This window comes from Procambarus clarkii, chromosome 29, assembly GCF_040958095.1.
Source record: "Procambarus clarkii isolate CNS0578487 chromosome 29, FALCON_Pclarkii_2.0, whole genome shotgun sequence".
Lineage (NCBI taxonomy): Eukaryota > Metazoa > Arthropoda > Malacostraca > Decapoda > Cambaridae > Procambarus > Procambarus clarkii.
Window position 1 is genome coordinate 14,343,447 of NC_091178.1, and position 22,500 is coordinate 14,365,946.

Sequence of the window (22,500 nt, forward strand, 5' to 3'; positions counted from 1 at the left end):
CAGTTTCGGTAATGTTTGGGTGTCTTGGATGTTTACTGGGAGGAAGTTGGTTGATGTTCGTGTGTCTGGGAATAAACTGTTCGATGTTTGTTTGTCTGGGAAGTTAACTGAGTGGAACCTTGGTGTAGGGAAGTGCGGTGTAATAAGAAGCGAATTTGGTGAGAGGGAGGAGGCAGCATGAGTGTGTCGGAGGAGAGGAATCCAGGGGTGAGTGTGGGAGAGAAGAGTACGACGGGATGAAGAAGGAGATGCAAGGGTTTCTGAGGGGGACGTGAGTAATGTACAGTAAAGAGAAAGGGCAAGGGGGGGTTATCAACGGGGGGGGGGGTGTTAGGGGGTTAGGAGGCGGGGGTGGAGCACAAGGGAGGAGAGAGAGAGAGAGGGGGTTGGGGGGTTGGGGGAGGGTGTTCATCTACATGCTAATGAGAGCTCTGCCGAGAACCTTTTCCGCAAGTCATTTAAAAACACATTTGTCCATGCTGTTGAGGACGGCATATGTAGGTTATCTTGAGATTATCTTAAGATGATTTCGGGGGCTTAGCATCTCCGCGGCCCGGTTCTCGAGCAGGTCTCCTTTTTGTTACACACACCCCAGGAAGCAGCCCGTAGCAGCTGTCTAACTCCAAGGTACCTATTTACTGCTAGATTACAGGGGCATCAGGGGTGATAGAAACTCTGCCCATTTGTTTCCGCCTCCACCGGGGATCGAACCCGGAACCTCAGGACTACGAACACGAAGCGCTGACCACTCAGCTGTCAGGCCTCCGTAGGTGTGGATGAGGGCATATGTGGATGTGGAGAACGGAATATGTGAATGTGGTGGAAGCTGCTAGTTGGTGTGGATGAGAGAACATTGTGAGTATGGAGAGGGGTAATGTGGGTGTAGAGGAGAGGTTGGTTGGAGTAGGAAATATGTGAAAGTGGTTGAGGGAATATGTGGGAATAAAAAAGGGAATATGTGGATGAGGGTATATGTGGGTGTTGTGGAGAAACTGTGAATAGAGACAGCAACAGGTTCAGGTTTTGCCACAACAGAACGATCAGTGAGTCTCAGTGAGTCAGGTAAAAGATCCACGTAGGTGATCCACGTAGAACAACCAATTAGAAGAACCACATAGAAAAAGAACGAGTCCAAAATATGCGCCTCCCTGCAATAGGCAGCGCATTCCTATGGCAAAAAAAAAAAAACGAATAATGGTCTTGTGGGTGAAAGAGTTTAGAAGAAGTATGTCACGGCTCCGTGACGCCACGGCGGGCATTATCTTTCTGGAACGACCACAACAGCAAAGTCAGTGGCCTCCTGGCTGTCATCGTGAGTGGTCATGTGCTGCATTTTGCTCCATGGGCCACCGACGCATACTTTTGTCCACAATCTTTCTCCAACAAGACCATCATTCTTATTTCGCCATAAGTATGCGCCGCCACGAGTAGGGCAGCGCATAACTTTTCTCTAGTACTATAGAAGATCCTCGTCGAAGAGCTACGTGGCTGAAAGGAAGCTTTTCTTGCGCAACGGTTGCAAGAGGAATGAATTAAAAGCAAATAAAAGCCATTAAATGCAAATTTCTCGAACGCAAAATAAAACGTGCGACAGGAAGCAAACTGGGTCTTGAATCCCTGCATTAAATGGCGGGAAGTTGGAAAGGCGGCGGCCAGGAGCTGAAATGCTGTCATTCAGACGCTATTTAAACCTCTAGTTATATATATATACTATCGCCCCGAGGCAGAGCAACGCTCTCATCAACAACTTTGCCTTCATGACTTGCGGGAGCGTAGTAAACAATGTCAAATTTGGCAACAACGCCTACGGGAGCAAAACAACAAACACACCGTTGCCAACTCCTCAAGCAGTTAACTCTAACGTTGTCTTCCACGCAAGGATGCTTTGAAATAAAACATTTGGCAACAACGCCTACGGGAGCAAAACAACAAACACACCGTTGCCAACACCTCAAGCAGTCAACTCTAGCGTTGTCTTCCACTCAAGGATGCTTTAAAAAAAAACATTTGGCAACACCACTTAAACATGTAAAACTGCGTACGTTAGAATCCTCGTCTCGTACGCAGCAAGTTCATTTTAACGTCATTGTACGTTTGGCAGCAACGCCAACTTTACCATATTAACCAAGGGCAATTTTTCCACCCCAGCTATTACGGAAATAGGTAAACAAAGACAGTAGAGGCAGAATTGTCTCCCTGGAGCTGGCGAATAAGATCATCTCTGGCCCCTTCCGTCTCAATTTCTTCCCCCACCAACACAAAATTCTTACCATGGATGGGTATGATATTATCTTAAATTCCAGGCTCTAGATATACTCTAGATGAGGAAAGAAAATATTTACAGAGAGGATAGATAGAGATAGGAAGACAAAGAGAGGGAAATTGAGATAGAAATAGGTAAATAGACTGATATATTGATAAATATATATAAAGAGAGGGAGAGAAAGAGAGAGAGAGAGAGAGAGAGAGAGAGTGAGAGAGAGAGAGAGAGAGAGAGAGAGAGAGAGAGAGAGAGAGAGAGAGAGAGAGAGAGAGAGAGAGAGAGAGAGAGAGAGAGAGAGAGAGAGAGAGAGAGAGAGAGAGAGAGAGAGAGAGAGAGAGAGAGAGAGAGAGAGAGAGAGAGAGAGAGAGAGAGAGAGAGAGTGAGAGAAACAGGTAGCTAACAAGGATGTGGAAAACAACCATCAATATTGACATAATGAAACAACAAAAAATATACACCTCACACACACACACACACACACACACACACACACACACACACACACACACACACACACACACACACACACACACACACACACACACACACACACCCACACACACACACACACACACACACACACACACACACACACACACACACCCACACACCCACACACACACACACACACACACACACACACCCACACACACACACACACACCCACCTACCCACCCACACACACACACACACACCAAGCCTCTATACTCACTAGGAATAACCCACAACCCAATGAGAATGATCTTGAGCATGAAGGGGGTCATGGTGGCAGCGTAGTGCAGGGGTCGCAGCGTCCCTATATAGTGGTTGAGAGCGACGACCAACAGGTGCAAGATCTGCACCAGGATGCTGCCCATCCGCACCGCCTCGATGGACAGCATCACACAGTTGCCCAAGCGGATGTTGTGCACGGTGGGCAGGTAGGAGTTGACTATCACAGCTGTCAAGTGGTAGTGAGGAGGTCAGACAAGGTTGACAGGACCAAAGAGCCAGAGCTCAACCCCTGCAAGCACAATTAGATGAGTACACACAAGCACAAATAGGAGAAATAGTGAGGAAGACCCCCGCAATAAGACACATTGTCTTATCTCACATCGGAAGATCTCGCAATAAGGGACAGGCACGGACTTACCACGAGCGGGGCAAGACATCATGGGACTCACCCACAGCTAAGGAGAAGGAGAAGACGGTGTTGGCGGCAGCGAGGGAGATGGAGAGACGGACTGTTGGAGACATGGGTCTCTTCACCCAGGGCGTAGCGCACACCACAGCGATGCTGACTAGTCCTGACAGCACGCAGAAGGCGATGATCAGCTGTGGGAAGGCAGGTGTGTGTAGGTCAACCAAAGACAGGTGTGTGGGGTCAGGAGAAGACAGGTAGGTGTGGTTAATTAAAAAGTGGGATGAGTCATCTTGAAACATGTAAAGTTTGTTTATCAAGCAAGAATAATACAATTCATGACATGACTCACTCCACAAGGCTTTGGTTGTCTGGTTGTTGTGTTCCAACCTTGACAGTTGTATTGCGTATGCAGCTTGTGTTGATTGTGCATGATGTGTACATCTCGTATCTGTGCATGTTTGTGCTTACTTCGTAAATGTGAATGATACAAAGTACCTCATACCAATATATATATATGTTGAGTGTGTTTTGTATTCCTGGCTATCAAAATTAATTTTGATACATAATCATATGTTGTCTGTTTCCAGAGTGAAGTTTTCCTTAGGTGAATATCTACGAGCCCCGCCGTGTATATGACGAGCCACCTGGATGGAGGATAATGAACCACCTGATGGAGGATAATGAACCACCTGGATGGAGGATAATGAACCACCTGGATGGAGGATAATGAACCACGTGGATGGAGGATGATGAGCTACCTGGATGGAGTATAATGAACCATCTGTTTGGAGGATAATGAACCACCTGGATAAAGTAAAATAAACCGCGTGGATGGAGGATAATGAACCACTTGGATGGAGTATAATGAACCACTTGGATAGACGATAATGAGCCAGATGAAACACCATATTAAATTTCGGTATTGCAAGGAAAGTGCAATTAACTATTAAGGTAGTGGATGTTATCTTAGTGCATGGCTTCAAAAGCAGGTTTAATTAAACCCAGTTACGCCAGTTGACTGAATGTTCGGTGACGGGCCCAAGAGCTAAAGCTCACACCATTCAAACATAGCTCCTGTGATATAATAATTTGGCGTTTCATTCAGCCCATTATATACTTCACTCTCATGAAGCAACTATGGACTTATGGTGCAATAGAAAGTATACTTTTGTACTACTGAATTTGGACAAACCGGAAAAGTTTTTCTCATTTTTGTTGCTAATGAAACCAGTCTAAATATCTTAGGCCTAATGCATGTTATTTGAGAGGTTTTCATTGTATATATATGTGCTATACTAGGCCAAGGAATATTTAAGTTTACACACAGAAATCGCAATAGCGTGATACATCAAATGAACAAATTTACAAGAGCCGTAATCGACTGAGTCGACTAAGGCAGCGTCTGGGATCATCCCGGGCGTAAGTTCGAGCCCTCATCACGGCCCTTGTGGATTTGAATATTTAGGTTTGGTTTTTAACTTTATTCTTTCCGGACATCATAAAATGAATAGTAGATAAATATACTTTCTATTTGTCCATCACGTTGACATTTGTACGATCGTTCACATAGCTACAAAAAAGTACAGGAGGATGGGATGGTTTCCTATATATCTTTTTAGAGCAATTGGGAGAGTAGTTTAGTTATTATTAATACATGAACAATACATACATGAACAGTGTTTTCACGGTGTATCGTACTAACATCACCGTAGCATCTCTCTCTCTCTCTCTCTCTCTCTCTCTCTCTTTCTCTCTCTCTCTCTCTCTCTCTCTCTCTCTCTCTCTCTCTCTCTCTCTCTCTCTCTCCCCCCGTGTTTAAGACAGTGAGCCATCTCTGACAAGTCTTAAGGCTAAAATTACATAATATACAAAGTCATATTTCAGCCTGTATCCCTGTCGTTCTGTCTCAGTCACCGTGTTTCTGACGGGCAGTTTGTCGACGCCGGGTCGACAGTTAGTCTCCTGGAGCGGTACACGCCATACGCGACTCTAAACTGTTGTTTGTGAGGGCCCGAGCTCTCTGGCGGCGTGAGCTCATTTCCCTTACACTAAATTCATGTTGTATCACCTGAGCATTGTATCATATAATACGTTAAAAAACATGTCGTGGGGCTCCACAATCACAGATTATACAATTCTGTTAATAGTCTCAGCTCTTACCCCGCCCGTCCCAGCTCTTAAGTTTAGAGTTAAGGGTCAACTCGTAACACCAAGAGTTGACGTAACTTAGGTATAATGGGTCAGGTCGCCATGACACGACACTTAGGAGAGACTTTAATAACTTGAGCGTTACCATGACAACTTAGTGGAATCAACACAGGTGAGACTAACGTGCAGGTGAGGGGGGAAAGTGAGGGGTGAGGGAGGGACGCGGAGGCAGAGGTGCCAGGAAGAGAAAGCTGGAAAGAACTTCAGAGCGAGAAAGAAAGCAACAAGACAATTTAAAAAAAAAAACATTGCAGATGGTCCAAATACGCCTCTCAGGTTCCATCACAACATCAGTAGAAAAATGCTGAAGAACGATTAATTAAACTGAAAATTAGAGCCAATTAGCATCAACAGATTCTAATTTTCTTTATGTATAATGAAAATTATACATAAAGAAATTATGAAAGAAATTATACATTTCTTTCTACACACGTCGGGAAGACTATGAAGCGGAGGTAATTCATTCAGTAAGAAAAATAGAGAAGTTTATGAGGAGCTAAATAAGAAATTCCAGGAGGCCTTGACAATAGAGCACACGAATTGACGAGGGATAGAAATAGACTAAGCAGCATTGGAAGACTTTGAGACATGGAGCAGAAGCCTTTTTGCTAACCGCTTTCGATGATATAAGTACACAAGAACGTAACAATAAATTAACAGCACAAAGCTTAGTCTTAAGCTTTAATAAGTTGGATTCAAAGAAGCTACAACTTATACTCAACCAACATACGCTTGAAACAATCCATCAATCCCATGTCTAATATGTTCCCAGTGATTTGGTTCGTAGTTCAACAATCCTGTTTCCTCACAAGTATTTATCCAGGTCTTTCCTGAGCCTAAACTTCTCACATTTATATCCATTGTTCAGTGTTTTATTTTGTGTTGGTATATTTAAATCCATATTTATATCCATTTTCTTAAAGCCTTTTATCCATTTATATACTTCAGTTATATCACCCCCTTACTCTTCGACTTTCTAGAGAATGTAAGACAAACCTATTTTATCTCTATGATAGATAAGAGACAGATAGATAAGACAAATAGATAAGAGAGTGATAGTAACAAGCATAACATGTAATCATTACAATTATATACTGTATAATCTACAGTTAGATTATACTGTATATTTTAAATGATTATATGAATCCATGAAAGAATATATAATCTCTGTTCATAACCAGATCATCACCAGAGATCATTACACACACACACACACACACACACACACACACACACACACACACACACACACACACACACACACACACACACACACACACACACACACACACACACACACACACACACACACACAAACACACACACACACACACACACACACACACACACACACACACACACACACACACACACACACACACACACACACTCACAAACAACACCAACATGATCGACAGAAACAACAGGAGACTAGACATCAGCGAGGCATTATACATAAAGCAAACCAAGAAACACATCAATAGCCAACCAGCACCTTACACTCTACCACGACAGCATACACAGCATATTGAACCAGCCATCGGGCAAACAGGAGAGAGAATACAGTGGACGTATAAGTGAGGCGCTTCATCACCTCATCCTCTAGTACATATCAAGTATATATACATTAATATATCAAAACAAATGAAAAGGTAGTACCCACAGGAATCATTATAGCGTAGACCTGCTGGCGGGTGCTGAAGTCAAGGCTGCTGCCGGAGATCCCAGTCTGGTTCGTCGTCTCCAGCGTCCAGTTCCCCTCCTCGTCTCCCCAGGTGACGTCGCTGGTAATATTGAAGGTGGAGGACGCCTGCCTCAGCGTCATCTCGCCCTCGGGTCCACCCTCGGTGTACAAGAAGGCGTCCCCGAGCAAGGTCGTCGGAGTGGTGACGTTCCAGGCGGCCATGTTGAAATGCTTTAGTTTACTATGACGCAAGTCCAACTTTCCAACCAACTCGTCGGTGTTTGCATTCGAAACTTTGTGTCATGTGGCCACAGGAAGTCTGGGGGCCTTCCTGTGTAGTTAAAGCTCTAAAGTTCAACTCTATTTACAACTTCACATCTGTTTAACATTTCAGTTCTTCGTACAATTACTGAAGAGCCAATTATAAAGTTTCCACCAGTTTATATTATAAGTTTCCAACTTGAGCATCATTACTGTTTTAGAACAGCAATGTTTAGGGGAATTAGTTTGTTCACTAAATAGATGTTAAAACCTTCGTGGGAAGAGCATCGTAATCACTAAGTTTTTTTTTTTTTTTAAGACGAGTAACGTCAGTTATTCCTCTCGTAGCCACGAGTCTCCAACCTGCAATACATATAAATAGTTAAATGCTGAAATAATATATATGTATATATATATATATATATATATATATATATATATATATATATATATGTATATATATATATATATATATATATATATATATATATATATATATATACATATATATATATATATATATATATATATATATGTATATATATATATATATATATATACATATATATATATATATATATATATATATATATATATATATATATATATATATATATATATATATATATATATATATATATTCCCTGCTAGAAGACTTACAGCTGGTGAAGACACGGGGGGAGTCCATGGGTCTCGTTCTTAGCCCTTCCAAGTGCGAAATTATTGCATCTAGTGAAGTAATCATTAGAGCAGTGAAATCAGTTCTACCAGAAGCCTCAGTCGTTAAACCTACCGACAGCACACTACTCGGAGCACCTCTGGGCCACAATGCCATTGCTGCAGTCCTTGACGAAAAGTTTAGAGACCTAAAGAGGATGGAAGAGAGAATTGGGGACTTGGACTCCCACGATGCCCTCTACCTTCTCACAAAGTGCCTTACCTTGCCCAGGCTAACATACTTCTTAAGGTGTGCACCAACTTTTGGCAACCCACTTCTAAATCAATATGATGAGCTCCTCAGGTCAATATTCAGGAAGGCGCTCAACCTAGATTTAGATGACAGTCAGTGGGACCAAGCAACACTACCAGTGAGATTTGGAGGGATAGGCATACGAAAGGCAACTGAGGTAGCACTTCCAGCATTCTTATCCTCATGTACAGCAGCCAACGAATTGGTAGGGCAGATCCTACCAGAGCGTATGAGAGAGACAGCGGGAACTCATGATCAAACGTTCATCGAAGCAGCCAGACAATGGGACACCATTGCACACCCTCAACCCCGACCACAAGTCCCAAAAGACCACAAGCAGGCCCACTGGGATAGCCCCATAATGGAAAAGACTGTCACAGCAATGATTGACAACGCTGATGCTGAAAACAAAGCCCGCCTCCTAGCGGTAACAGCACCCCACGCCGGGGATTTTTTATTTGCTGTGCCCAATGCAGCCCTAGGAACTCGCCCCAGTCATGACGCTCTCCGCATTGGAGTTGCCCTTCGCCTTGCCGCCCCCATCCTCACCGAACATAGGTGCATCTGCGGAACTGCGATGGCAGACCAATATGGTCGTCATGGTCTGGTATGTCGTAAATCACAGGGTAAAATTGCAAGACATGAAGAAGTCAACGACATCATAAAGAGGAGCCTCGCCACAGCCCGCTGCCCGGCACAAAGAGAACCACACTTATCCAGACCTAACGACCCTCAGAAGCGCCCTGATGGGGTCACCTTGCTACCTTGGAAGGATGGTAAGCAAGTGGTATGGGACTACACGTGCGCTGCCACACTGGCCAGTACCTACCTCCACTACAGCACACGTGAAAGCGGTTGTGCTGCTTCTTTCAGGGAATCGCAGAAAATTATTAAATACAGAGGTCTAGCACACTGCTACAGCTTTGTTCCGATCGGCTCGGAGACCCTCGGTTCGTGGGGAAAATGTGCATTGAAGTTCCTGAAGGAATTGGGGGACAAATTGATCAGCGCTACAAAAGACCAGAGAGCAAAAAGTTTCTTGTTCCAGCGCCTCAGTGTTGCGATTCAGAGGGGAAATGCCTGTTGCGTCTTGGGCACTAGTCCAACTTCAGAGGAATTCGAAGAAGTGTTTGACTTGCAACAATGATCGAACCCGTCTGTGACATTCATCAATGTTTCCCATTGTTGTGTTCTTCAAGAGATCCATAACCTTTAAGCACCTTTTTGCATTATTATTTTTGTATCAACCCATGTATATCTTGTAACCATCAAATGCATAATAAAGCACAAAAAATATTCAAGGAAGGGGGTGGTAGGAGAAAAGCACACAGAAACTGTATTGGAGGGGATCTAAACATTCCCTCTAATGCGTTATGCGTGGTTTCCTCCGAGGCTATGGGTCCCCCTTCTTCCAGCTAGAGGTGGTACTCCCTTCCTAAAAATATATATATATATATATATATATATATATATATATATATATATATATATATATATATATATATATATATATATATATATATATATATATATATATATATATATGTCATACCTAGTAGCCAGAACTCACTTTTTGGCCTACTATTCAAGGCCCGATTTGCCTAATAAGCCAAGTTTTCATGAATTAATTGTTTTTCGACTACCTAACCTACCTAACCTAACCTAACCTAACTTTTTCGGCTACCTAACCAAACCTAACCTATAAAGATAGGTTAGGTTAGGTTAGGTAGGGTTGGTTAGGTTCGGTCATATATCTACGTTAATTTTAACTCCAATAAAAAAAATTGACCTCATACATAATGAAATGGGTAGCTTTATCATTTCATAAGAAAAAAATTAGAAAAAATATATTAATTCAGGAAAACTTGGCTTATTAGGCAAATCGGGCCTTGAATAGTAGGCCAAAAAGTGAGTTCTGGCTACTAGGTACGACATATATATATAACAAAGAATGCAAATTGTTAGCTAAATTTCGAAAACATATTTTACAATGTTTTCGAGAGAGAGAAGGCCCCCCTCTTTCTCTCTCTCTCTCTCTCTCTCTCTCTCTCTCTCTCTCTCTCTCTCTCTCTCTCTCTCTCTCTCTCTCTCTCTCTCTCTCTCTCTCTCTCTCTCTCTCTCTCTCTCTCTCTCTCTCTCTCTCTCTCACACACATATTTTCAATGCACTAATGACCTCAGTTAGGGTTTGAACGCGACCCCGTCATGCTGTCGACAGGACAATTCATGACGGTCTTTGAAGTTGGCCAAGACCCTTGGGGCATGTGAGAGACAGTCAAATCACTCACCAGTCTCATGTTTAGTTTCTGTTCTAGTATTGTGTCCGACTGTGACGTTTGAACACACATAAAATATATATTATGTACTTAGTAGTATCAAGATGATGGAGTTTGTCGGGGGGAATTAAGAGGATTAAGATGCGTTAATGATTTAATGGTTCCGTGTTTCTGGTCTAAATTAACGTCAGTGTACGTGGTCGGTAATGGGGCAGAGAATTAGGCTCAGAATGAACTCTCTCAGAAGGAATTTGTTTGTGATTCAAGTTTATTCATGCTCACAGCTCTGGACTTGTTCAGAGAACCTGGCCACAACTACGCACACACACACACACACACACACACACACACACACACACACACACACACACACACACACACACACACACACACACACACACACACACACACACACACACACACACACACACACACACACACACACACACACACACACACACACGTCTTCACTCTGAACGACTCCGACATAAGAGAAATCGGTTTTGAGGACCCAGTAGGAATGAGCGACCACAGTGTACTGGTGTTTGAGTACTTGATTGAAGGGTTATTGAACTCGAGGAGGGATACCGAAACCAAAAGGTTAGCATACCGAAAGGGAAACTATGAGGGGATAAGAAAATTCCTAACAGATATAGCATGGGAAACAGAGCTCAGGGGAAAGACGGTCCAAGATATGATGGATTACATCACGCAGAAGTGCAAGGACGCAGCAAACAAGTTTGTCCCAGTCCAAAAGGAAAACAGAGAAATGAAGATGAGAAACCCATGGTTTAATCAGAGATGTAGGCTAGCTAAGCAGCAAAGTAAAACGGCATGGAGAAACTATAGGAATAACAGGACACTGGAGAGCAGAGAAAGATACCAGAATGCCAGGAATGAATATGTCAGGATGAGAAGAGAGGCAGAATTACAATACGAAAATGACATCGCAAGCAAGGCAAAGGCTTGCCTTGCTTGCCTTGCAAGCAAGGCAAGCAAGGCAAGGAGAAAAACAACAGTAAAGGAACAGGTTATGAGATTAAGGATAGGGACGGAAGGATTCACTACAAATGACAAGGAAGTGTGTGAGGAATTGAATAAGAAATTCCAGGAGGTCTTCACCTTAGAGCAAGGAGAAATTCCAGAGGTAAGTGAGGGAATAGCTAACCAGGAACCACTGGAAGAGTTTGAGATTACCAGTGGGGAAGTAAGGAAGTGTTTACTAGAGTTGGACGTGACGAAGGCTATAGGCCCAGATGGAATCTCCCCTTGGGTTCTAAAGGAAGGAGCAAGAGAACTGTGCCTACCACTCTCCATAGTGTATAACAAATCACTGGCAACAGGGGAACTGCCAGATATTTGGAAAGCAGCTAACGTAGTCCCGATATACAAGAAAGGGGATAGACAGGTGGCACTGAACTACAGGCCAGTGTCCCTAACCTGCATACCATGCAAGCTGATGGAGAAGATTGTGCGAAAAAAACTAGTGGAGCATCAGGAGCGAAGGAACTTTGTAACACAGCATCAACATGGGTTCAGGGATGGCAGGTCCTGCCTCACAGGGTTACTTGAATTCTACGACCAGGCAACAAAAATAAGGCAAGAAAGAGAAGGGTGGGCAGACTGCCTATTTTTGGATTGTCAGAAAGCCTTTGATACAGTGCCACACAAGAGGCTAGTGCGAAAGTTGGAGATGCAGGCTGGAGTGAGAGGGAAGGTACTCCGGTGGATAGAGGAGTACCTAAGCAACAGGAGACAACGAGTCTGTGTGAGGGGTGAGGTCTCAGATTGGCGAGACGTCACAAGTGGAGTCCCGCAGGGGTCAGTCCTTGGACCTATACTGTTTCTGGTATATGTAAATGATCTCCCAGAGGGTATAGATTCGTTCCTCTCAATGTTTGCCGACGATGCAAAAATTATGAGGAGGATTGAAACAGAGGATGATAGTAGGAGGCTACAAGATGACCTGGATAGACTGAGTGAATGGTCCAACAAATGGCTGTTGAAGTTCAACCCGAGTAAATGCAAAGTAATGAAACTAGGCAGTGGAAACAGGAGGCCAGGCACAGGATACAGAATAGGAGATGAAGTACTTAATGAAACAGACAGAGAGAAAGATCTAGGAGTTGATATCACACCAAACCTGTCTCCTGAAGCCCACATAAAGAGAATAACGTCTGCGGCATATGCGAGGCTGGCTAACATCAGAACGGCGTTCAGGAACCTGTGTAAGGAATCATTCAGAATCTTGTACACCACATATGTAAGACCAATCCTGGAGTATGCGGCCCCAGCATGGAGCCCGTACCTTGTCAAGCACAAGACGAAGCTGGAAAAAGTCCAAAGGTATGCTACTAGACTAGTCCCAGAACTAAGAGGCATGAGTTATGAGGAAAGGCTGCGGGAAATGCACCTCACGACACTGGAAGACAGAAGAGTAAGGGGAGACATGATCACAACCTACAAAATCCTCAGGGGAATCTACCGGGTAAACAAGGATGAACTATTCAACACTGGTGGGACGCGAACAAGGGGACACAGGTGGAAGCTGAGTACCCAAATGAGCCACAGAGACGTTAGAAAGAACTTTTTCAGTGTCAGAGTAGTTAGTAAATGGAATGCATTAGGAAGTGATGTGGTGGAGGCTGACTCCATACACAGTTTCAAATGTAGATATGATAGAGCCCAATAGGCTCAGGAATCTGTACACCAGTTGATTGACGGTTGAGAGGCGGGACCAAAGAGCCAGAGCTCAACCCCCGCAAGCACAATTAGGTGAGTACAATTAGGTGAGTACACACACACACACACACACACACACACACACACACACACACCCAGAACTAAGAGGCATGAGTTATGAGGAAAGGCTGCGGGAAATGCACCTCACGACACTGGAAGACAGAAGAGTAAGGGGGGACATGATCACAACCTACAAAATCCTCAGGGGAATCGACCGGGTAAACAAGGACGAACTTTTCAACACTGGTGGGACGCGAACAAGGGGACACAGTTGGAAGCTGAGTACCCAAATGAGCCACAGAGACGTTAGAAAGAACTTTTTCAGTGTCAGAGTAGTTAGCAAATGGAATGCATTAGGAAGTGATGTGGTGGAGGCTGACTCCATTCACAGTTTCAAATGTAGATATGATAGAGCCCAATAGGCTCAGGAATCTGTACACCAGTTGATTGACGGTTGAGAGGCGGGACCAAAGAGCCAGAGCTCAACCCCCGCAAGCACAATTAGGTGAGTACAATTAGGTGAGTACACACACGAGAAATCTATTCCTCTCCAGTAAGAACTTCAACTCCAGCAAGAATGTCACTCATTTGCCTATGAAGGTTGCTAGATAATATCCAGGGATGACTAGAGGAGATAGGAAGCACATGGCACATTATTCAATATGCAAATCAAGTAATTTGGCATCACTGCTGTAGGCTTAGTCAAGTAAACGCTGCTTTCCTGACACGACAAGCATACAATGCTCCACCCTTTCTGCTGTCTGGAATGCTAATCTGGATCTCCGTTACCTGGAAATGGGAGGGAGAAGTCTGGAAGAGATGGAGCAAAATGAGAGAGAAGGTTAGAGAAAATGTGGAAAAGAAGAACTTAAGGAAAGGGAGAAAAGAATGAGGGAGAACGAAGATAAATGGATATTGACATATGAGAGAACAAAAAACCGAGAAAATTTAGACCGAAATGGGAAAAGATTTTAAAGAAAATGAAACAGAACAATAAAGAAATGGGTAATAAGAAAAGGGACAGAAGAAGGCAAAGTGTGAAATATTAAAAAGAAAAGAGAGAGAGTTATAAAGGTGTACTGGTGAAAGTAAATTGTGTAAGAGAGAGAGAGAGAGAGGAAAGGGTCCCTGCTGGCAGGAAATGGAAAAATTCGAGGTTGAGAACAATATCAGTTGAAAACCATCGATGGAATACTTAGGTGGTGGTATGGCTAATTTGTTAGCATAGATATTACATATATGCACTGTATGTATACACATGCACTGTATGTGTATGAAGACATTCAAACACACACCCATACTCTCTCACACACACACACACACACACACACATAGACACCTCCCTCTCTCTCTGGAGGGAGCGAGGGATGAGGTTTGTGGTGAGGTAACAAAAACCTCGGGCGGATCAATAAAGGATAAAACCTTCACTATATGAGAGGTTTGGTATTGGGGAAAGAAAAGCTGGAGCCAGAATATATAAAATCCTAAAACATGGGATGTAGGTTTGATGAATGTGAGCGCACGAGGGAAAAGATTGAAAGAATTCTCTTGATATGGATCTGAAAATGAAAACGCAAAGTGCTGCAGAATGTTGCTGAAACCAGTGGAAATGTGTTGCAATGGTGGTGGAAGATATGACACTGCTCTAAAATTGTGGTGCAGGAAGAGTAACTGTTGCAGAATGGTGGTGGAAGTAGTGGGGGTTGTTGTAGAATATTAGCTAATAAGTAGGAATGTGGTAGAATGTTTGCTTAGGGAGATGCGAATGGAGTAGAGGGGGGTACAAGTGTATGGTAGAATTTATGCTAGAGAAATATGAGTATAACTTAGGGAACTAAGATCCCCTAAGTCATTTTCTTTATTTTCCAACTGAATATAATCTACGAATGATAAAAACTTTTTTTTTTTTGAGGAAAACTTAAGTATCTGCATGAAAAAATTTGAGTACAGTTTTTCCTGATACAAGATAATGTTATTTCTTTCGTTAGATATGCTGAAAGCAAGTAAAATATGCTTTGCAATTTTTAACCAATTTTCAAGATTTGCGAGAAAACGCACTTCGCTAGACAGGAGAACAATGGTATTGTTCGAATACTTTCAATGGTACTTCGAGGACCTTCGGGATTGGGATTGAAATCAGTGACTTTAAGAGTGAAGATTTTATCTGAGGATTCCTTACTAAGGCGAATAACGTCATCTATAGCCATTTAAAAAAAAAATTCAACTAGATACAAAGGCACCAATACAACCAACCAATATATTAGATATTGATGTACGACTTGATAATGGTCCAGGACGGACCGAAACGTCGTCGATACTTCACTTTCTGATGTGTGGCTGCTAATCATTTGTTCAAAATTAAAACATTAAAGCAATTTGCTTTAACAAAAGTATTTAGTCGTTTCTGCTTAAAATGTAATCCTCTTTCTTTTGCTGCTCCACTTTTCCTGTTCAGTCTATTCCTGTTCATCTAATCCTACTCTTTGTTTCTCCTAATTGTTAAATTCATTCTTTGCTCATTTTCCAAATACTTCTCTTTCTATTCCCCTCCACTTGACTTTCCTATTACTCATAATTCTAATCCTCATTCAACTTTTCCCTCACTGCTCATTTTCACATCCACTACTCCTCATTCTCATTACTCCTTCTCCTCATCCTCATTACCGCTTCTCAGCCTCCTTACATCTCATCATCTTTACCTTTTTTTACCTTTCATGTTCTTCTGTCTTCTCACCTTCTCGCAGAATATCCAGACTTCAGAATGGCAAGTTAAAATATGAAATCACAAAACGTTCTGACGTTATTTTCAGGAGCATAAATTTGCTCTTCGCTGTGAAGAAATATATCATCTTTTGCAGCTCCTCTTTTTACCATCAGTAAAGTAAAGAGTGGACAGCAGCGAGTTCTTTGTCTCGTAAACGAAGCTCCGGTTCAATGCGACTCCAAACCTTCTCTCGGAAGTTACGAAGACTAAACATGTCGGAATGATTATCGTACGAGGTTTCTCTGTGATTTTTTGGTGACCTAAATACGGGAGGAAGGCTGTTTTTGGGATCCCTAAACCAGGGAGGAAGGCTGTTTTTGGGATCCCTGAACCAGGGAGGAAGGCTGTTTTTGGGATCCCTAAACCAGGAAGGAAGGCTGTTTTTGGGATCCCTAAACCAGGAAGGAAGGCTGTTTTTGGGATCCGTAAACCAGGGAGGAAGGCTGTTTTTGGGATCCCTAAACCAGGGAGGAAGGCTGTTTTTGGGATCCCTAAACCAGGGAGGAAGGCTGTTTTTGGGATCCCTAAACCAGGGAGGAAGGCTGTTTTTGGGATCACTAAACAAGGGAGGAAGGCTGTTTTGGGGATTCCTAAGGAAGGAAGGAAGGCTGTTTTTGGGATCCCTAAACCAGGAAGGAAGGCTGTTTTTGGGATCCCTAAACCAGGGAGGAAGGCTGTTTTTGGGATCCCAAAACCAGGGAGGAAGGCTGCTTTTGGGATCACTAAACAAGGGAGGAAGGCTGTTCTTGGGATACCTAAACCAGGGAGGAAGGCTGTTCTTGGGATCCCTAAACAAGGGAGGAAGGCTGTTCTTGGGATCCCTAAACAAGAAAGGATAGCTGTTCTTGGAGACAAAGAAAGAGGCAGTGATTAAAACGAAACACGGAGGAAGAAACCGAGAAAGAGTCGGTCCAGAAAAATTAATAATTAGGTAATTATTTCTTGTCAGGGAAGATGACGCGGACTTCGTTGAAATTTCAAAAGACTAATACACTAGAAATAATTCACCAGGTAAAGAAAGTTAAAGTAATTATCAGCAGTAAACAAACTGCAGATGAATCTGGCAGTCATATATGCTACCAATAATGTTTCCAATTCTCGATTTTTTTCCCCTGCTCATGTCCTGCTTTTCTGTTCATATCTATTTTAACCTTTTCTCTGTGAAGATCTTAGTTTTCTTACTTGATCTTTATTCTTCCAGCTTTCCCATTTCTCCTCCTCGACTCCTCTCATAACTCTATCCAGAACTGACCGGGAAAAGCGGAAAAATGTTGGGGAAAAAGATTAACTTTCAAAATTCCTCGTTTTTGTTGCACATCCGTTGGCAGCAATCTCCAGCAAGTCTCAACGGAGTGAACAACAATTAAAGGTCAAGGGATATTTTTACCTGAAGTTTAACTGGCATTTTAATTTGAATAGTTGCAACGAATTTATTCCTGTCGCCATTATACACGCACTCACACACACACACACACACACACACACACACACACACACACACACACACACACACACACACACACACACACACACACACACACACACACACACACACACACACACACACACACACACACACACACACACACACACACACACACACACACACACACACACACACACACACACACACACACACACACACACACACACACACACACACATACACACACCCACACATACACACTGACGGTTGAGAGGCGGGACCAAAGAGCCAGAGCTCAACCCCCGCAAGCACAATTAGGTGAGTACACTCACTCACATTCACCCACCCACACACACACACACACACATGGGGGGCCTCGTAGCCTGGTGGATAGCGCGCAGGACTCGTAATTCTGTGGCGCGGGTTCGATTCCCACACGAGGCAGAAACAAATGGGCAAAGTTTCTTTCACCCTAAGTGCCCCTGTTACCTAGCAGTAAATAGGTACCTGGGAGTTAGTCAGCTGTCATGGGCTGCTTCCTGGGGTGTGTGTGTGTGTGTGGTGTGGAAAAAAAAGTAGTTAGTAAACAGTTGATTGACAGTTGAGAGGCGGGCCGAAAGAGCAAAGCTCAACCCCCGCAAAAACACAACTAGTAAACACACACACACACACACACACTCAAGATGCGGTACTTATGCGGTACTTTGACACAGTACCGCATAAGAGGCTGGTACATAAGCTGGAGAGACAGGCAGGTGTAGCTGGTAAGGTGCTCCAGTGGATAAGGGAGTATCTAAGCAATAGGAAGCAGAGAGTTACGGTGAGGAGTGAGACCTCCGATTGGCGTGAAGTCACCAGTGGAGTCCCACAGGGCTCTGTACTCGGTCCTATCTTGTTTCTGATATATGTAAATGATCTCCCGGAGGGTATCGATTCATTTCTCTCAATGTTTGCGGACGATGCTAAAATTATGAGAAGGATTAAAACAGAAGAGGACTGTTTGAGGCTTCAAGAAGACCTAGACAAGCTGAAGGAATGGTCGAACAAATGGTTGTTAGAGTTTAACCCAACCAAATGTAATGTAATGAAGATAGGTGTAGGGAGCAGGAGGCCAGATACAAGGTATCATTTGGGAGAGGAAATTCTTCAGGAGTCAGAGAAGGAAAAAGACTTGGGGGTTGATATCACGCCAGACCTGTCTCCTGCAGCACATATCAAGCGGATAACATCAGCGGCATATGCCAGGCTGGCCAACATACGAACGGCATTCAGAAACTTGTGTAAAGAATCATTCAGAACTTTGTATACCACATATGTCAGGCCAATCCTGGAGTATGCAGCCCCAGCATGGAGTCCATATCTAGTCAAGGATAAGACTAAACTGGAAAAGGTTCAAAGGTTTGCCACCAGACTAGTACCCGAGCTGAGAGGTATGAGCTACGAGGAGAGACTACGGGAATTAAACCTCACTTCGCTGGAAGACAGAAGAGTTAGGGGGGACATGATCACCACATTCAAGATTCTGAAGGGGATTGATAGGGTAGATAAAGACAGTCTATTTAACACAAGGGGAACACGCACAAGGGGACACAGGTGGAAACTGAGTGCCCAAATGAGCCACAGAGATATTAGAAAGAACTTTTTTAGTGTCAGAGTGGTAACACAGCATCAACATGGGTTCAGGGATGGCAGGTCCTGCCTCACAGGGTTACTTGAATTCTACGACCAGGCAACAAAAATAAGGCAAGAAAGAGAAGGGTGGGCAGACTGCATATTTTTGGATTGTCAGAAAGCCTTTGATACAGTGCCACACAAGAGGCTAGTGCGAAAGTTGGAGATGCAGGCTGGAGTGAGAGGGAAGGTACTCCGGTGGATAGAGGAATACCTAAGCAACAGGAGACAACGAGTCTGTGTGAGGGGTGAGGTCTCAGATTGGCGAGACGTCACAAGTGGAGTCCCGCAGGGGTCAGTCCTTGGACCTATACTGTTTCTGGTATATGTAAATGATCTCCCAGAGGGTATAGATTCGTTCCTCTCAATGTTTGCCGACGATGCAAAAATTATGAGGAGGATTGAAACAGAGGATGATAGTAGGAGGCTACAAGATGACCTGGATAGACTGAGTGAATGGTCCAACAAATGGCTGTTGAAGTTCAACCCGAGTAAATGCAAAGTAATGAAACTAGGCAGTGGAAACAGGAGGCCAGGCACAGGATACAGAATAGGAGATGAAGTACTTAATGAAACAGACAGAGAGAAAGATCTAGGAGTTGATATCACACCAAACCTGTCTCCTGAAGCCCACATAAAGAGAATAACGTCTGCGGCATATGCGAGGCTGGCTAACATCAGAACGGCGTTCAGGAACCTGTGTAAGGAATCATTCAGAATCTTGTACACCACATATGTAAGACCAATCCTGGAGTATGCGGCCCCAGCATGGAGCCCGTACCTTGTCAAGCACAAGACGAAGCTGGAAAAAGTCCAAAGGTATGCTACTAGACTAGTCCCAGAACTAAGAGGCATGAGTTATGAGGAAAGGCTGCGGGAAATGCACCTCACGACACTGGAAGACAGAAGAGTAAGGGGGGACATGATCACAACCTACAAAATCCTCAGGGGAATCGACCGGGTAAACAAGGACGAACTTTTCAACACTGGTGGGACGCGAACAAGGGGACACAGGTGGAAGCTGAGTACCCAAATGAGCCACAGAGACGTTAGAAAGAACTTTTTCAGTGTCAGAGTAGTTAGCAAATGGAATGCATTAGGAAGTGATGTGGTGGAGGCTGACTCCATTCACAGTTTCAAATGTAGATATGATAGAGCCCAATAGGCTCAGGAATCTGTACACCAGTTGATTGACGGTTGAGAGGCGGGACCAAAGAGCCAGAGCTCAACCCCCGCAAGCACAATTAGGTAAGTACAATTAGGTAAGTACACACACACACATATATATATACATATATATATATATATATATATATATATATATATATATATATATATATATATATATATATATATATATATATATATTAAATAAGTATTTAAGTTTTATTGTGCATTACACATAAAGCTTAAAAGTTTAACTTATCTCAAGTAATAAACTTAATAAAGTTAGTAAAATGTGGAGCGCGAAAACCGTAGACTTTATACGGAGCTACTGGTGACTGATCTCCTAATCTTGAACACTCCAGGTGCAAACGTTGTGAGTTTGCATCTGGGTCATGATCTCGAACACTACATTACTGAATGCACTGTTATTAGATCGTTCAGACCCGTTGGCATGTGATACCTGAAGCTTGCAATTACTTTATTAACTCTCTTGTTCCTTAGGATATCCTCATAATGCACCCAAAATTTGCCAGTGCAGGTTACTGACCGCATGGCCCAGTATGATTAGCCATTCTGCTAGATGGGAATATTTAGATATTTAGCAGTTAGCTAGTTCTTGATCTATACAGTATTTACTATGTCACTCACGGACCTGTATGGGCCTCGTTATACTTGCCTATTTCATTTGTTAAGTATGATACATTCTGTGTTTGCATACATCACTGCCTTCTGTTTTGCAATATGGTAAGAAAAAAATAATTCCTCATCCAGTTAGAATGTTAGTTGAGGACTCATCTTTGGGGTCCCATTGTCACCATGTCAAGCATCACTGATTTCATTTATAATGAATCCGACCAGTCCATGTTGGGCACGAACCCAACAGCAATTACTTTTAAATATTAAGTAAGTGTGTGTGTGTGTGTGTGTGTGTGTGTGTGTGTGTGTGTGTGTGTGTGTGTGTGTGTGTGTGTGTGTGTGTGTGTGTGTGTGTGTGTGTGTGCTAACCAAAATGACAATATTGTGAAATATTAATAAGGAAACTTTGGAGTAATCCTGTCTATTCATGTTGTTCCTCTCACCACTATATTATTACTGTGTGTCTAGGAAGACCAAAGCCATGAGTTCGGTACTACCACATTGCTCCAAAACTTTCTCTCATAAATTAAATAATATCATTAAGATTACTAATTATAATATTAAAGCAAAGAGGTCAGAGCAATTTGCTGCTTCAACTCTCCAGATTCAATTGACAATTAACCCATGTGAATGGCATCCTTCAGTCAGCTTATGACTGGTCAAAGTTATAATGAAGATACAACGTGTGAAGTGTTGGGATGAACTTGTAATTACCAATATCAAAGTTAAATTGAAGATGCTGAGTGTAATTAGTTTATGTGTTGGTATTTAGGTCCCATTTTGTATATGTGGGAGTCAGTATATGTCTTAGATATGGTTCCCGCGGGGTTGGTGATAGTAATGTGCTTAGGTAATTAGGGAGAAAGGAGCTATCAGGAGAAGGCGCCAGGCCATTACGACTATATAGAGAGTGCTGCATTTCACAATTTAATATGGAATGTTTTGAAGCATAAATTGGTTTCAACGTTTATTCGAAATGCATAAATTTCGGTTCATCTTAGAATAAAACATTTTTTTAACGCAAGGGAATGGGGATTATACACATCGAAAGGTGAACTCTACTACTCGGTATTTATAGCCTTAAGAGTTTATATGAGCGCTGTTCTGTATTCAGCGATAAAGTATGCCCGCACGATGGCACGTAAACTCGTATGATTGCGTTACTCTCCAACGATTAAAGGAACTCGAAAATACACCAAATAATTGGGTCAACGAAATAATACATTCACCGAGAAGTTTTACCCCGCTTGATGGTCAAAATACACTTGGTCCTAAACACTCCCACGACTGATAGACCTGAAGTCTAACAT

General features: G+C 42.9%; 1 protein-coding gene across 1 annotated transcript in view; it reads right to left on the reverse strand.

Moving 5' to 3' along the window:
- LOC138369734 (melanocortin receptor 4-like) overlaps window positions 1-7,896 on the reverse strand; it is a 14,723-nt gene extending 6,827 nt beyond the window's left edge. Inside the window, exons 1-3 of the mRNA XM_069333182.1 lie at window positions 7,258-7,896; window positions 3,427-3,577; window positions 2,976-3,203 (exon numbers count right to left, since the gene is read on the reverse strand). Coding sequence (XP_069189283.1) covers window positions 2,976-3,203; window positions 3,427-3,577; window positions 7,258-7,500 — 622 coding nt within the window. The 5' untranslated portion in view covers window positions 7,501-7,896. The remainder of the gene's footprint in view (window positions 1-2,975; window positions 3,204-3,426; window positions 3,578-7,257) is intronic.
- Between the last annotated feature and the right edge of the window lie 14,604 nt (window positions 7,897-22,500).